The 17396-nt window shown below is 34.0% G+C and overlaps 1 protein-coding gene across 1 annotated transcript in view; it reads right to left on the bottom strand.

Annotated features, from left to right (window-relative positions):
• Positions 1-17396, bottom strand: part of LOC145681769 (uncharacterized) — a 137641-nt gene that overhangs the window by 107876 nt on the left and 12369 nt on the right. The window contains exon 2 of the mRNA XM_081753380.1: positions 6711-6887. Coding sequence (XP_081609506.1) covers positions 6711-6887 — 177 coding nt within the window. The remainder of the gene's footprint in view (positions 1-6710; positions 6888-17396) is intronic.

The raw sequence follows: 17396 nt of genomic DNA, 5'->3' as shown, positions 1-17396 counted from the left end.
TCTTGATGGGTTTTTCATATATCAATGATTAGTGGGCCTATGGAATCTAGCATAGTTCTGTCTTCTCTGAATCCTGTAATGTTACCCTCTATCCTGTAACTGACCATCGTAATCTGTATATGATAAATTGTTGCAATATTTAAAGCTAAAAGATAGAATTGCCATAAGTCTATAGTTTTTTGCATTATTACATGATTTATACGGTCAGAATATAGGAAGTACTATGGATTTCTTCCAAATTTCAGCTATTTTTTCAGTTTCTCATATGTCATTTAGAAAAGATAATAATAATAATAATTGTTTTCCTTCTGTTGGTAATTTTTTATAATGTGAGTAGTGAATTCCATCCAATCCTGGCGAGGTGTTCTTATATTTAAAGAAAACTGCTTTCAGTTTTACTAACCTAAATGGAGATTCCTTATTTATGGATATATTTTGGTGGCATTATAATTAATATCAATAATAAAGGAATTATCAGTGTTCGAGAAATCCGGAGTTAATATACGATGAAATTGATTTGTCCAGTCACTGTTATTTGACATCAGGCTATTGATGACATTATTATTGATGACATTATTATTGATGACATTATTATAACTGATGAAAGAATTTCGAAATTAGTGTATTAGGATTTTGAAATGAAAGATTATTATAGAAATTCTCCCAATTTTTTCTATCAATTCTATTTAAAGTAATTTGTGTATGTGTTTTTGCTTTTTTATATGCGAGGTAATCTTGTATGTTCTTCGAATATATGAATATATGAAATATATTGATTGCTTTTTGTACTTCTCTGTTCCACGAAATCAGTTTATGATAATTTCTTGTATTTGTTTTGATAAATAATTTCTTTCCTTACTCTGTTTATTATAAATATTTTGTTTTTGCAGCTGACTGAATTATTAAGTTATTTAGATTATTTATATTCCAATTAGTCCGACTTGAATGTTTCCAAAAGTTCTCGTTGGTATTCATGTCAATTGAGATCGCAGCAAAGTTTGTTAGTTTTTGATTTAAGTTTACATACAAGATGAATGTTTTGTAACGAAGAATTAAGATAGATTGGATGAGTATTAATTAATATTAACCTATGATCGCTACCAAAATGATCATATTACGCAGTCCAAGATGCTTGGATGTAGTATTGAATTTTGCAGACAGTAACATCTGGTTTACTACTATCGTCTAAAGTGATTCTGATAACAGTACCATTATTGAGTGTTAAGTACAATGAATCGATTAATGCATGGTTTAATATATTACCAGCTGTATTTGTTTTAGTCCTTTCCCAGGCTAATAATTGAGTATTACATTCACCATAATGTAATCAAGATTATTATCTTTGAGAAATTTAGGTTTGGAATAGTAGAAGGAATATATATATATATATAAATTTTATATTCCTAATTTAAAATCAAAAGAGTTATGTGTCTAGATAACTATGAGTAAGAAAAAGGTTGAATGATCTATAGTGTAATTTTTATGGATACAAATAAATACCTCCACAATCATCTGCTCTTAAATGCTCTATGATTTAATAGTCATATAGAACGGACAATACATATCTATTAGACGAAGGACACAATGTGCGTTTAGAACCCAAATATATTGTAGTTTTACCATATGTTTGTTGAAAGAATATGCAATAAATATAAAATTAGACATTTTCATTTCAAAACTAGACATATTTATAGGATCATTCCACGAAATAATGCACATTATATCCGAAATATTGTCCTCTGGTACGGCCATAGCCCAACTCAAAAATAAAATCCAATTCTAGGAAAGAAGTGCATAATAAAGTACCTATATGTAAAAACAGTAGATACATGTCTTAGTATTTACTTGTCATCTACATGTATTTGCCGGAAGAAAAATAGTTCCAATTGTTGAAATCAAAAATGAGATTTAAACACGGAAAACAAATATACTTCTCGCTAACTTATTTCGTTGGAGTATGTAATTGCTTCAGGATATACAAATCACTTTTGCCTAAAAATTCGAGGAGAACCGTAGGTGACATGTCACTGGTACATCCTGTTCACGAGGTGAGCAACTTCTCCTATTGTCGAAAACGTAACACAGTTTAGTGAAAATAAAGGATAGGTTTGGTCTGTTTTATCTGTTTATTTATTTATTTGTTATTCATAGTTTCAAAGCTATAATGGACAGCATTCAGATATGTTTTATTATTTTTGACTTTGATTATAACATTATTAATAGCAGCTGCATTTGTTAATAGAAGATCTGTGCTATATATCACGTACACTTCTACTTAGGTGACATTATTTATTTACGAGATACATACGAAAAGTGAGTGTTAGTTACATATAACTCAGGTCATGTTCAGTTTTCAAGTATTTCAAGTTCTGTAAAAACGTTGTACAATATTTCTCTCCTAATCTTTCTAAAATCAATAAATAGTTGATTTACCGGACTACTGTATTCCCACTTCTTTTCGAGTATTTCGCGAATGGTAAATATTTGGTCGATAGTTGCTCGATTTCGTCTAAATCGGCATTGATAATCTCCAACAATTTCATCTGCGTATGGAGTCAATGTTTCTAATAGAATGTTTGAAAGAATGTAGGATGTTGACAGAAGAGAGATGCGTCGATAATTATTACAGTCAGTTTTGTCGCCTTTTTTGTGGAGTGATTCGTTCTTTCCACTCTTCTGGCAATTCTTCCTTGTTGTAGATAAAGAGGATGACTTTGTGTATCTTGTTCCACAATTTTTCGCCTCCAGTTAAAATTAACTCAGCCAGAATTTCGTTTACACCCGGAGATGTGTGTTTCTTTAATTTCTTTATAGCGATTTCTAGTTCTATTCGGTTGGGTTCTGGAATATACGGTTCTGCGGTGTGTATCTCCCTTTCTCCAGCACGTTAGTTTTTGGCTGCGTCTAAGCAAATCGTCAAAGAAATCTTTCCATCTATTTAAAATGCTATCTGTATCAGTGAGAACTGTTCCATCAGCTTTCTTTAATATAAGCACAAGGTTGATAGCCTTTCTTAAATTCGTTGATCCCTTTATACATGTCCGGAATGTTTTTATTTTTATTACTATCTTCAAGTTCCTTAATTTTAGCTTTCAAAAAATTGCATTTCTTTGTTCTAAAAATTTTGGAAGTTTCCCGCCTGATGTCTATGAAATTTTGTGTAGTTATTTCATTTGGATTTTGTAGCAAACGTAATTTTGCCTCTTTTCTCTTCTCTGCTAGTTTGAACCATGGTGTGTTCCTACGTATTTCCGCGTGTCCCAATTTTTCTTTTGAGAGAGGATGCTTCGTAAGCAAAGAAAAGAATTCAATTGCTGGAATATTTTTCCCCATAATCTTAAGGTTACATCTTTTAACTAAAGAGTATATGACATGCGTCAGTTTTCTGTAACGGTTCCTGAAATGTTATTGAGATTATCATCATTTTGCTCAAATACGAGTATTATTGCGTCATACATAATTGATATTCTTTCTTCATAGTTTTGGGGAAGTCATTATTTATATTATTATATTATTATAAAACAACTTTAACGTTGATCTTTGTGGATGCCTAATTAGAAATATACCAATTACAAATATGCACGTATTCAGATGTCAGAAGTGTTCACGGCAGTGATTTGTCATACTGATATGTACTACTACTTCATCTACATCGCCTAATATATAATATACTCTACAACAGGTTCACCTCAGAAAACAGATTCATCTACTGTAATATGAGTTTCATCTCCCTTCTCTAGAATAAGCCTCAAATCTGTCCACCTCCCAATGTTGAAGGCAACCATAGGCGTATTTAGGATTTTGTTTCGAGGGCCATGTCCAACACAAGGAAGGAAGTGGGCAATTGCCCACCTGAATTGGAAAATTAAATATATTTTAATTTATGCATAAATTGAAGTTATAATGGCAAGAATTACAGACCGATAAATCCTATATGATATGATACAAAAATTTAGGAGTGAATCTAACCCTTCATTCTATTCATACAAGAAAAAGGAAGCATCCTCTTGGACTTTCTAATTTCCCGGGATTAATTATTCCCCCGTTTTGATTTTTTTTTTAAATTCAAACATTTCCTTCTTTTAAAAATAACTACACGATATAATTTTCCTTTGTTATAATAACCAAAGTCCTGTCATGTTGATATCCGCGCAAGTTGGTGTGGAACACCAGTTTCGCTTATCAACTCCTCTTAGTTTTGGTGTTACTGATGACGGCCGACTTGAATCACAACTGGCAACGGTCGATAAAGTATGATAAGAGAAATGAAAGAAAGTAACATCAAGAAAAAGAAACAAAAAAGTAGAAAGGATGAAAGAAAGAACAAAAGGACGCAGTTCTTACATGGAATGAAATTTGACAAATACAGTATTATTTCTGAACAAAGAGCATAAGAAAATGGGAAGTCAATGACATTCTTAGAAATGGTAAGAAGGATTATTGTTGTGCCTGGAATGCGAAAAACAAATTTATTTCGGGGGAGCTTGAGCCCATCCTGATAGTCCCCTAAATACGCCACCGAAGACAATTCTGCTCCCCTGATCCTTCACAGCATTGTTTTTCAACTTCATAATTATTTTGAACATCGCTTATATATATATATATGGGAACGGTCTTACCCGTCCCCCCAATGTTGAAGACAGATTTGCGCCGATGTTTGCACATACACATATTTTCGCATCCTCTATCAGGCGCACTATGTCTCATCCCGCAACTCGATTCATCCATTTGGACCCTTTACTTGTGAGTTAGTTCACTATGTGCTACGTTATCAAATGAAATATAAACATTACATTGAAGTTTTCCAGACAGCATTATTGGCGTGGACAACAAACTGTACTTTAAAAAGCCCGTTCCAATTGAAGTGCTTATACAGACACTGACAATGAATGACACGGAGAATCAAATGCTGAAATGCTTAAACAAATCCTATGCGATTACTGACCTTCACTAACGTGTCTGCTCCCTACGGACGCATAGTCAGCACGTACGTTAACATATAACCACGAGAGGAAAAAATGAAATCTGTAAGTTTTACGTCCCAGCAGACAGTGGTGATGAGAAATGAATAAAAGGTGGAATGAAGAAAGTGGGAGGAAACGGGAGTCCCGAGAAAACCCACGAGCACGGTGTTTGTCCACACGGCACGAGCTGGGACCGAACCAGGGACCCCCAAGCACAGGAGGTGAACGCTCTAACACTTTTTTTTTTTTGTTAACTGACTCACCGAACGTGTCTCAGTAACTTACTTGTAGCTAATACTTATTGCTAATTTTACTTGCTTTACTCGTTTAACTTGCTTTTTCAATCTCTAGAACGACAGGGACATGAACACAGAAACATCGAGGATAGTTAAAATCACAAAGGCTCTCCCACCGGGATTCGAATCCGGGACCCCGTACACCAAAGGCGCACGTGCTAGCCACTAGACCAGCAGGGAGGGTTTACCACTGAGCCACCGCGCCCCCTAGCCACGAGATAATATATAACTCAGATTTTGAGTACAGTTTCAAAAGTTCATTTCCGTAAACTCTAAAAGGCAGTGATGTCCAGGCGACAATAGTCCACTTATGTTCTACTAAAGTCCACTTGTTCTATTTATTGGATATTACAGATATTATGCAAACTAAAATGAAATATAACGAAAATTAAAACAGGTTGATAATCGATACAAATACAGAGGATGGATATGACATGCCCAAGTGTGATGGGAGAAGCTATTTGTTGACTTCTTGGCCATCCGCTAAGAGCATTTATAAATCCATATGCTACTTTGTTATGCAAATTCACGAACGGCGACGAACTGAAGGGTATGAGGATACCGTTGAAAGTAACAACTGTAGTCTTAATAATAGACTCTATAGTTCAACTAAGCAACGGTGGAAATAGTGGGGAAATTAGAAATGACCAAAACTGAATAGTTTACATCGCTCATTTCGAAATACGGCTAGCAGATTAAACTTACAAGAAACGACAAAAATCGGTGAAATTTGGCGTTATACTAAGCATGGTTTGGGAAGAAAGCAAGCATCTCCGGTGGGGAAGTTTCAGTTGATTTCTTTGGGGAAAACAAAATGTGACTGAGGGGGAAATCCCCCTCATCCCCCCGGTAATTCGCACCCTGGTCCATTGTTACCATTAAGTGACAGACCAAGGTACTAACAATTGATACGTGCATACCATGGCTTATGATGATTTATGTTTCTTCCAGTCTTACTTCCGGAAGTGAAAGTCCCACCGGAGATTAGCTAAATTAAAAATTGCGATTACATGTCATTTTTGTGTAAAGGACACTCCTAATTTAAATAGTTCCATTATACCTTCAATTTTATCTTCTCTCCTTTAATATTTTCTAGAGATCCTAGGGTGGAGAGCATTAGACAGTGTAAATTAATAGAAAACACTCTTTATAAAAAAAATAATGCGACGGAAAAATGCTTACTTCGTATGCTCCAAAATTGTAATGAATATGTTGTATTTCAAATAAGCTACGTACGATGTTTAGATGTTTGTTAACATGAAGCTTCGTCATTACGTGCTGCATCATCCCTCATATCCTTCAACTACCTGATTGATTATCCGATCCAACTTAAGGTTAATCTAACAAGGCGGGGTATTATTTTGTCTTTTAATTGGATAACACATATCTCATTTTACTTTAGTTACTCTACTTTTATGTTAAGCTTAGTTGAATTAAGTTTGATTCTCACCTTAGAATTAACTGACTTCGACAAAGCATCTCCCACACAAGAGCTATCCTGAAGAACAAGCAAATTATTCAACAGAACTTGGGACTTCAGACAAGTATCTCGAAATTCTTGAAATTCATCAAGTTTATCTGCACATGGGTAGCAGATAGATTTTGGAAGACTGTCTTCTTCAGATATCTAGAACAAGTCCAAATAAACGTAATCATTATACAGAAATTGAAGTAATCATTATACAGAAATTGAAATTATTTATAATTAAGTCTACGGAAATTAATTCAATTAGGTAAATTACTATAAAAAGCAGATTTTTTTAAAGTTTAAGGTCCCATTACTATCAAGTTTGTCATATTTTTTCATGAGAATACGAGACATCATCGTTCTTCGCTCTCAAAATTTCCAACACAATCCAATGAACTGTAGTTCTGATTATGAACAACAGTATCATAGACGAAAGTTCCCTAAGCTGCAGCTACTTTTCTCTCTTCGTTCCCTGCAATTAATTGTACGGAGCGAAGATATTTACAATCCAACTACAAAAGAATGGCCTTAAAATCTCAAGATGACGTCTTATAAAAATCCTTTACAGGAAAACAATATGCAAATAATCTAATTTTATTTAAATCAGTGATACAATCTACTTTCAGTATAATTGACGCGTTTAGCAATATTTATTTGCATGGCTGTATTTGGAAAATTGTGTTTGTCAGTTTAAATCCGATGAAAACTTAGCTGATTTGTCCCCTTGAATTGTGTGTAATTGTCAGGGCCGGATTTACATATTTCTAAGCCTTAGGCCTTAGCCTCTCAAAAATATTATTTATAATCCCTGTTAACTTATCTAATGCCTTGCTGGAGAAAAAGTCATTCATCTGCCCTGTGCTTGTAGACGTAGAGGCATTCAAGGTCGCATTATGTTTGCTTGTTTTTTGGTATTGGAGAGTGTCCGAGTTTCCACTAATTAGGGAAGATCGCGGGGTGTTACTCTGACTTCATATCGATATTATGCTCAACCGACTCGTTTTTACATATGAAACAATTACGCAAAAGGAGAAATCCTCGATCGCAAGCGTTTTCGAACTACTTACACATTTTGCAAGGCAAGGGTACTTATTATGGAGGAGGTGAAGGGTAATGGTGTTTCACAACTTGCCTTCTGTTTGGTACACCAGGTCGATAGGCTGATGAAACGTATTTGCCACCCCTATTCGACCGTATTGTTATTTAAATGGCACTTTCATGTGTGGCCACCTTCAATCCGATTTGAAAAGTATTTTTCGGAGATAAGTGTGATGATTTGTGTCCGATTGCCAAAAAGGAAAGCGAGATTAAATTTGTTTCTCCGGGGTTTTTCCTTTTTTTAATAATCGTATTCTGTGGTATTTCAAATTAAACTCGCTCTGGTGCGTTTAGTATTCACATCAATCTGTATTAATTCCGCTCCCGCTACTTGCGATAAGTTGCAGAGGTAGATATATCATTCCTCTCATTCCCGAAAATTGACATACACATATTGTAAATCTCATGTTCATCCTCTAATATTTTTCCAGAACTTGTGCCTATCATTGTCCAGCACTCAGGGTGCCTTCCCTTTCCCCTTTCCTTGTGAAGTATATACCGTAAAAACTGTATCCATTATATTATGTATAAATATGTGGTGGTCAGTGGTAGAGCGTTCACCTCTGGTGCTTGGGGTCCCGGGTTCGATCCCAGCCCCCGCCAAGTGAACTTTGTGGTGGACAAATACCGTGCTCGTGGGTTTTCTCGGGATTCTCCCGTTTCCTCCCACTTTCTTCATTCCACCATTTCACTCATCTCTCATTATCACCGTCTCCTTTAGCCTAACCGGCATAACCATGGGACGTAAAACTTAAAGATTTCATTTCATTTCAAATATGTGGTTGTGTTATTTTGTCAAACTTCAATTCGTTTGTTTTTTCAAGGAATGGGCAAACAAAAACATCGAAGATATACAGAAATTTTGAATTCTTCTATACCACTTTATGCGATCTCTGGAAACAAGTAAATTTCAAATATGGCCGCCATCATGCGAGTGAAACATCACTTAAAAGAGCAACAAATGGAACAGTCTTTTAGGCCAGTTTTAGACGAAAGCATTTATCGTAGCAGATGTGCTGCCAAAAATCTCGTATAATATTCTATGGCATGAAAAGTATATTGTGCTTTTACATGGTAGCATTTTGATAAGCATTTTGTCGTGACGTAGCAAACAAATCAACGTCTTAAAAGTTAAAACCAAAACTTTTTTTTTTAGTTATAATTATTTAACCCATAACCAAAAATGTAAAACGCAACTAAAAAGGAAATAAACAGCAAACGAGCTTAAGTAACGGCAAGGTCATCCCAAGCACCTTCTAGTGAGTCATGACTCACCACATCAATATCGAAGCAAACACATACCAAAATTAAATAATATGCTGTTATCAATGCTAAATTTTGGATATTAAACAAGCTTTTTATTACTACAAATATCTTCAGTAGATTTCGTTGTGACACAAGTTACAAGAAGTGCATAGCAAAATCTTCATGGCGAGTCGTGACTCATCTCCATCTTCGAAGAGCATCGATTCCAAAATAAGGCAAATATATGTCACGATAAGAAGTGTAAAATATTTTTATTACTACAAATCTCTTCGAAAAATTATGTTGTGAGTCAGCCCAAAGGAAGACCATCTCAAACCCTTTACAATGAGACATGACTCACTTCTATCTTCGAAGCGCATCGATTCCAAAATGAAGAAATTATGTGACACTTAAAGCAAATGAAGAATTCAACGATATTTCATTACTAGAAATCTCGATAAATTTTGTTGAGAGTCACCAAACAGAAAGACCATCACTAACGCTTTTTAACGAGACATCACTCACCACTAGCTTTGAAGAGCTTGGATTCTAAAATTACACAATTATCTGCAATTTCAAGCAAATTCAGAGTGAAAACATTTTTTACTACTAAATATCTCTTCGATAAATTTTGTTGTGAGTCAGCCCAAAGGAAGACCATCTCAAAGCCTTTGTAATGAGACATGACTCACTTCTATCTCCGAAGCGCATCGATTCCAAAATGAAGAAAAAATTGCCACGTAAAGCAAATGAAAAATTCAACGTTATTTCATTACTAGAAATCTCGATAAATTTTGCTGTGAGTCAGTACACAGAAAGAAAATCACAAACGTTTTTAATGAGATATGACTCACCTCTAGCTTTGAAGTGCATCGATTCTAACATTAGATAATTATCTGGAATCTAAAGCAAATCCAGAGTGAAAAATAGTTTTACAACTAGAAATCTCTTCAATAAATTTTGTCGTGAGTCATTCCGAAGGAAGACCATCTCAAACCCTTTCTAATGAGACATGACTCACTTCTATCTTCGAAGCGCATCGATTCAAAAATGAAGAAATTATGTGCCAATTAAAGCAAATGAAGAATCCAACGTTACTTCATTATTAGAAATCTCGATAAATTTTATTGAGAGTAACCACACGAGAAGACCATCACAAACGCTTTTTAATGAGACATGACTCACCTCTAGCTTTGAACTGCACCGATTCTAAAATTAGACAAGTATCTGGAATTTAAACAAATGGAGAATGGAAAATATTTTCGTTACTAGAAATCTCTTCGATAATTTCTTTGTGAGTCAGCGCAAAGGAAGACCATCTCAAACCCTTTACAATGAGACATGACTCACTTGTATCTTCGAAGCGCATCGATTCCCAAATGAAGAAATTATGTGCCACTTAAAGCAAATGAAGAATTCTACGTTATTTCATTACTAGAAGTCTCGATAAATTTTGTTGAGAGTCACCACACAGAAAGACCATCACTAACGCTTTTTAATGAGACATGACTCACCACTAGCTTTGAAGTGGATGGATTCTAAAATTAGACAATTATCTGCAATTTAAAGCAAACTCAGAGTGAAAATATTTTTTACTACTAAAAATCTCATCGATAAATTTTGTTGTGAGTCAGCCCAAAGAAGACCATCTCAAACCGTTTGTAATGTAAAATGACTCACTTCTGTTTTCGAAGCCCATCGATTTCGAAATGAAGAAATTATGTGCCACTTGAAGCAAATGAAAAATTCAAAGTTATTTCATAACGAGAAAACTCGATAAAATTTGTTGAGTTACCACACGGGAAGACCACCACAAAGGCTTTTTAATGAGACATGACAAACTTCTACCTTCGAAATACATCGATTCTAAAATTAGACATATTACCTGGAATTTAAAGCAAATAGAGAATGCAAAATATTTTTATTGTTAGAAATCTATTCGATAAACTTTGTTGTGAGTCAGCCAAAAGGAAGACCATCTTAAACCCTCTGTTATAAGATATAACTCACTTCCATCTTCCAAGCGCATCGATTCCCAAATGAAGAATTTATGTGAGACTTAAAGCAAGTGAAGAATTCAACGACGCTTCATTACTAGAAATCTCGATAAATTTTGTTGTCAGTCAATACACAGAACGACCATCACTAACGCCTTTTAACGAGACATGACTCATCTCTAGCTTTGAAGTGCATAGATTCTAAAATTAGAAATTTTTTCTGGAATCTAAAGCAAAGCTAGAGTGAAAATATTTTTACTACTAAAAATCTCTTCGATAAATTTTGTTGTGAGTCAGCCCAACGGAAAACCATCTCAAACCCTTTGTAATGAGACATGACTCACTTCTATCTTCGAAGCGCTTCGATTCCGAAATGAACAAATTATGTGCCACTTAAAGCAAATGAAGAATTCAACGTTATTTCATTCTTAGAAATCTCGATAAAATTTTTTGAGAGTCACCACACGGGAAGACCATCACAAACGCTTTTTAATGAGACATGACTCACCTCTACCTTCCAAATGCATCGATTATAAAATTAGACATATTACTTTTAATTTGAAGCAAATAGAGGATGCATAATATTGTTATTCCTAGAAATCTATTCGATAAATTTTGTTGTGAGTCACCCCAAAGGAAGATTATCTTAAACCCTTTGTAATGACATATGACTCACTTCTATCTTTGAAGCGCATCGATTCCAAAATGAACAAAATTACGTGCCACTTAAAGCAAATGAAGAATCCAACGTTATTTCATTACTAGAAATCTCGATAAATTTTATTGAGAGTCACCACACGGGAAGACCATCACAAACGCTTTTTAATGAGACATGACTCACCTCTAGCTTTGTAGTGCATCGATTCTAAAATTAGACAAATATCTGGAATTTAAAAAAATGGAGAATGGAAAATATTTTCGTTACTAGAAATCTCTTCGATAAATTTTGTTGTGAGTCAGCGCAAAAGAATACCATTTCCAACCCTTTGTAATGAGACAAGACTCAATTCTATCTTCGAAGCGCATCGATTCCAAAATGAACAAAATTACGTGCCACTTAAAGCAAATGGAGAATTCAACGTTATTTCATTACTAGAAATCTCGATAAATTTTGTTGAGAATAACCACACAGAAAGACCATCACTAATGCTTTCTAATGAGACATGACTCACCACTAACTTTGAAGTGCATGGATTCTAAAATTAGACAATTTTCTGCAATTTAAAGCAAATTCAGAGTGAAAAAATTTTTTCCTACTAAAAATCTTTTCGATAAATTTTGTTGTGAGTCAGCCCGAAGGAAGACCATCTCAAAACCTTTGTAATGAGACATGACTAACTTCTGTTTTCGAAACTCATCGATTCCGAAATGAAGAAATTATGTGCCACTTGAAGCAAATGAAAAATTCAACGTTATTTCATTACGAGAAAGCTCGATAAAATTTATTGACAGTCACCACACGGGAAGACCACCACAAAGGTTTTATAAGGAGACATGACAAATCTCTACCTTCGAAATGCATCATTTCTACAATTACACATATTACCTTTAATTTAAAGCAAATAGAGAATGCGTAATATTGTTATTCCTAGAAATCTATTCGATAAATTTTGTTCTGAGTCACCCCATAGAAGACCATCTTAAATCCTTTGTAATGAGAAATGACTCACTTCTATCTTCGAAGCGCATCGATTCCAAAATGAGGAAATTATGCGGCACTTAAAGCAAATGAAGAATCCAACGTTATTCATTACTAGAAATCTAGATAAATTTTGTTGTGAGTCAGCAAACAGAAAGACCATCACTAATGATTTTCAACGCGACATGACTCAACTCTACCTTTGAAATGCATCGATTCTAAAATTATAAAATTATCTGGAATCTAAAGCAAATCCAGAGTGAAAAATACTTTTTCAACTAGAAATCTCTTCGATAAATTTTGTTGTGAGTCAGCCCAAAGGAAGACCATCTCAAACAGTTTGTAATGAGACATGACTCACTTCTATCTTTGAAGCGGATCGATTGCAAAATGATTAAATTATGTGCCATTTAAAGGAAATGAAAAATTCAACGTTATTTCATTACGAAAAATCTCGATAAAATTTCTTGACAGTCACCGCACGGGAAGACCTTCAGAAACGCTTTTTAATGAGTCATGACTCACCTCTGCCTTCGAAAAGCATCAATTCTAAAACTACACATATTACCTTTAATTTAAAGCAAATAGAAAATGCATAATATTTTTATTCCTAGAAATCTATTCAATAAATTTCGTTGTGAGTCACCCCAAAGGAAGACCATTTTAAACCCTTTGTAATGAGACATCAGTCACTTCTATCTTCGAAGCGCATCGATTCCGAAATGAAGATATTATGTGCCACATAAAGCAAATGAAGAAATCAACGTTATTTCATTAATAGATATCTCGATAAATTTTGTTGAGAGTCACCACACAGAAAGACCATCACTAACGCATTTTAATGAGACATGACTCACCACTAGCTTTGAAGTGGATGGAATCTAAAATTACACAATTATCTGCAATTTAAAGCAAATTCAGAGTGAAAAAAAATTTCTTCTAAAAATCTCTTTGATAAATTTTGTTGTGAGTCGGCACAAAGGAAGACCATCACAAACCGTTTGTAATGAGACATGACTCACTTCTATCTTCAAAGCGCATCGATTCCGAAATGAAGAAATTATGTGCCACTTACAGCAAATGAAAAATTCAACGTTATTTCATTACGAAAAATCTCGATAAAATTATCTGACAGTCACCACACGCGAAGACCACCACAAACGCATTTTAATGAATCATGACTCATCTCTACCTTCGAAATGCATCAATTCTAAAATTACACATATTACCTTTAATTTAAAGCAAATAAAGAATGCATAATATTGCTATTCCTAGAAATCTATTCGATAAATTTTGTTGTGTGTCATCCCAAAGGAAGACCATTTTATAACCTTTGGAATGAGGCATGACTCACTTCTATGTTTGAGGCGCATCGATTCCAAAATGAAGAAATTATGTGCCACTTAAAGCAAATGAAGAATCCAATGTTATTCATTGCTAGAAATCTCGATAAATTTTGTTGTGAGTCAGCAAACAGAAAGACCATCACTAATGCTTTTCAATGAGACATGACTAAACTCTGCCTTTGAAATGCATCGATTCTAAAATTTTACAATTATCTTGAATCAAAAGCAAATCGAGAGTGAAAAATACTTTTACAACTAGAAATCACTTCGATAAATTTTGTTGCGATTCAGCCCAAAGTAAGACCATCTCAATCCGTTTGTAATGAGATATGACTCACTTCTATCTTCGAAGCGCATCGATTCCGAAATGAAGATATTATGTACCACTTAAAGCAAATTGAAAATTCAACGTTATTTCATTACTAGAAATCTCGATAAAATTTGTTGAGAGTCTCTAAACGGGAAGACCTTCAGAAACGCTTTTTAATGAGACATGACTCACCTCTACCTTCGAAATGCATCGATTCTAAAATTAGACACATTACTTTTAATTTGAAGCAAATAGAGGATGCATAATATTGTTATTCCTAGAAATCTATTCGATAAATTTTGTTCTGAGACACCCCAAAGGAAGATCATCTTAAACCCTTTGTAATGACACATGACTCACCTGTATGTTCGAAGCGCATCGATTCCAAAACGAAGATATTATGTGCCACATAAAGCAAATGAAGAATCCAACGTTATTTCATTACTAGAAATCTCGATAAATCTTTTTGTGACTCACCACAGAGAAAGACCTTCACTATGTTTTTAAATGAGACATGACTCACCGCTAGCTTTGAAGCGCACCGATTTTAAAATTAGACAATTATCTGGAATTTGAAAAATATTCAGAGTGAAAATATTTTTAGTACTAAAAATTTCTTCGATAAATTTTGCTGTAAGCCCAAAGGAAGATCATCTCAAACCGTTTGTAATGAGACTTGACTCAGTTCCGTCGTCGTAGCGCATCGATTACAAAATGAAGAAATTATGTGCCACTTAAAGCAAATGAAGAAATCAACGTTATTTCATTAATAGATATCTCGATAAATTTTATTGAGAGTCACCACACGGGAAGACCATCACTATCGCTTTTAATGAGACATGACTCTCTTCAACCTTTTAAATGCATAGATTCACAAATTAGACAATTATCTGGAATTTAAAGCAAATGGAAATTGTAAAATATTTTTTACTAGAAATCCCTTCCATAGAATAAATTTCGTTGTGAGTCAGCCCGAAAGATGACCAACTCAAACCCTTTGTAATGAGACATGACTCACATCTATCTTCGAAGCACATCGATTTCAAAATGAAATTATGTACTAGTTAAAGAAAATGAAGAATTCTACGTTATTTCTATACTAGAAATTTCGATATATTTTGTTGTGAGTGAGCAGACAGAAAGACCATTATTAACCTTTTTAACGAAATATAACCCAACTCTACCTTAGGAGTGCATCCATTGTAAAATAAGACAAATATGTGGAATCAAAAGCAAATGGAGAGTGCAAAATATTTTATAACTAGATAGCTCTTCTATAAATTTTATTGTGAAAAAGCTCAAAAGAAGACCATCTCAAGCCCTTTGTAATGAGACATGACTCATTTCTATTTCTAATAAAAAAATAGTTTGCACTCTCCATTTGCTTTATATTCATATAATTATCTAATTTTAGAATCGATTGACTTCAAACATAGAAGTGAGTCACGTCTCATTAAAAAGCGTTAGTGATGGTCTATCTGTGTGGTGACTCAACAAAATTTATCGAGATTTCTAGTAATGAAATAACGTTGAATTCTTTATTTGCTTTAAATGGCACATAATTTCATCATTTTGGAATCGATGGGCTTCGAAGATAGAAGTGAGTCATGTCTCATTACAAAGGATTTGACTTGGTCTTCTTTTTGATTGAATCAATAAAATTTATGGAAGGGATTTGCAGTAATAAAGATATTTTACATTCTCCATTTGCAATAAATTCCATATAATTAACTGATTTTAGAATCGGTGGACTTCAAATTCACAGATGAGTCATGTCTCATTAAAAAGCGATTGTGATGGTCTTCCTATGTGGTGACTCTCAACAAAATTTATCGAGATTTCTAGTAATGAATAACGTTGGATTCTTTATTTGCTTTAAGTGGCACATAATTTCTTCATTTTGGAATCGATGCCCTTCGAAGATAGAAGTGAGTAATGTTTCATTACAAATGATTTGAGATGGTTTTCCTTTGGGCTGACTCACAACAAAATTTATCGAAGAGATTTCTAGTATTGAAAATATTTTCCATTCTCCATTTGCTTTAATTCCAGATAATTGTCTAATTTTAGAACCGATGCGTTTCAAAGGTAGAGTTGAGTCATGTCTCGTTGAAAGGAATTAGTGATGGTCTTTCTGTTTGCAGACTCACAAAAAAAATATTCAGATTTCTTGTAATGAATAACGTTGGATTCTTCATTTGCTTTAAGTGGCACATAATTTCTTCATTTTCGAATCGATGCCTTTCAAAGATAGAAGTGAGTGATGTCTCATTACAAAGGGCTTAAGATGGTCTTCCTTTGGGCTGACTCACAATAAAATTTATCAAATAGATTTCTAGCAATAAAAATATTATGTATTCCCTATTTGCTTTAAATTCTAGATAATGTCTAATTTTAGAATCGATGCACTTCAATGCTAGAGGTGAGTCATGTATCATTAAAAAGCGTTAGTGATGATCTTTCTCTATGGTAAGCCTGAACAAAATTTATCGAGATTTCTAGTAATGAACTAACGTTGAATTCTTCATTTGCTTTAAGTGGCACATAATTTATTCATTTTGGAATCGATGCGCTACGAAGATAGAAGTGAGTAATGTCTCATTACAAATGGTTTGAGATGGTCTTCCTTTGGGCTGACTCACAACAAAATTTATCGAAGAGATTTCAAGTAACGAAAATATTTTCCATTCTCCATTTGCTTTAATTCCAGATAATTGTCTAATTTTAGAACCGATGCGTTTCAAAGGTAGAGTTGAGTCATGTCTCGTTGAAAGGAATTAGTGATGGTCTTTCTGTTTGCAGACTCACAAAAAAAATATTCAGATTTCTAGTAATGAATAACGTTGGATTCTTCATTTGCTTTAAGTGGCACATAATTTCTTCATTTTGGAATCGATGCCTTTCAAAGATAGAAGTGAGTGATGTCTCATTACAAAGGGCTTAAGATGGTCTTCCTTTGGGCTGACTCACAATAAAATTTATCAAATAGATTTCTAGCAATAAAAATATTATGTATTCTCTATTTGCTTTAAA

Source organism: Thermobia domestica, chromosome 3 (assembly GCF_964235325.1).
Source record: "Thermobia domestica chromosome 3, izTheDome1.hap1.1, whole genome shotgun sequence".
Classification (NCBI taxonomy): domain Eukaryota; kingdom Metazoa; phylum Arthropoda; class Insecta; order Zygentoma; family Lepismatidae; genus Thermobia; species Thermobia domestica.
This window is presented reverse-complemented; position numbering and strand designations above follow the sequence as displayed.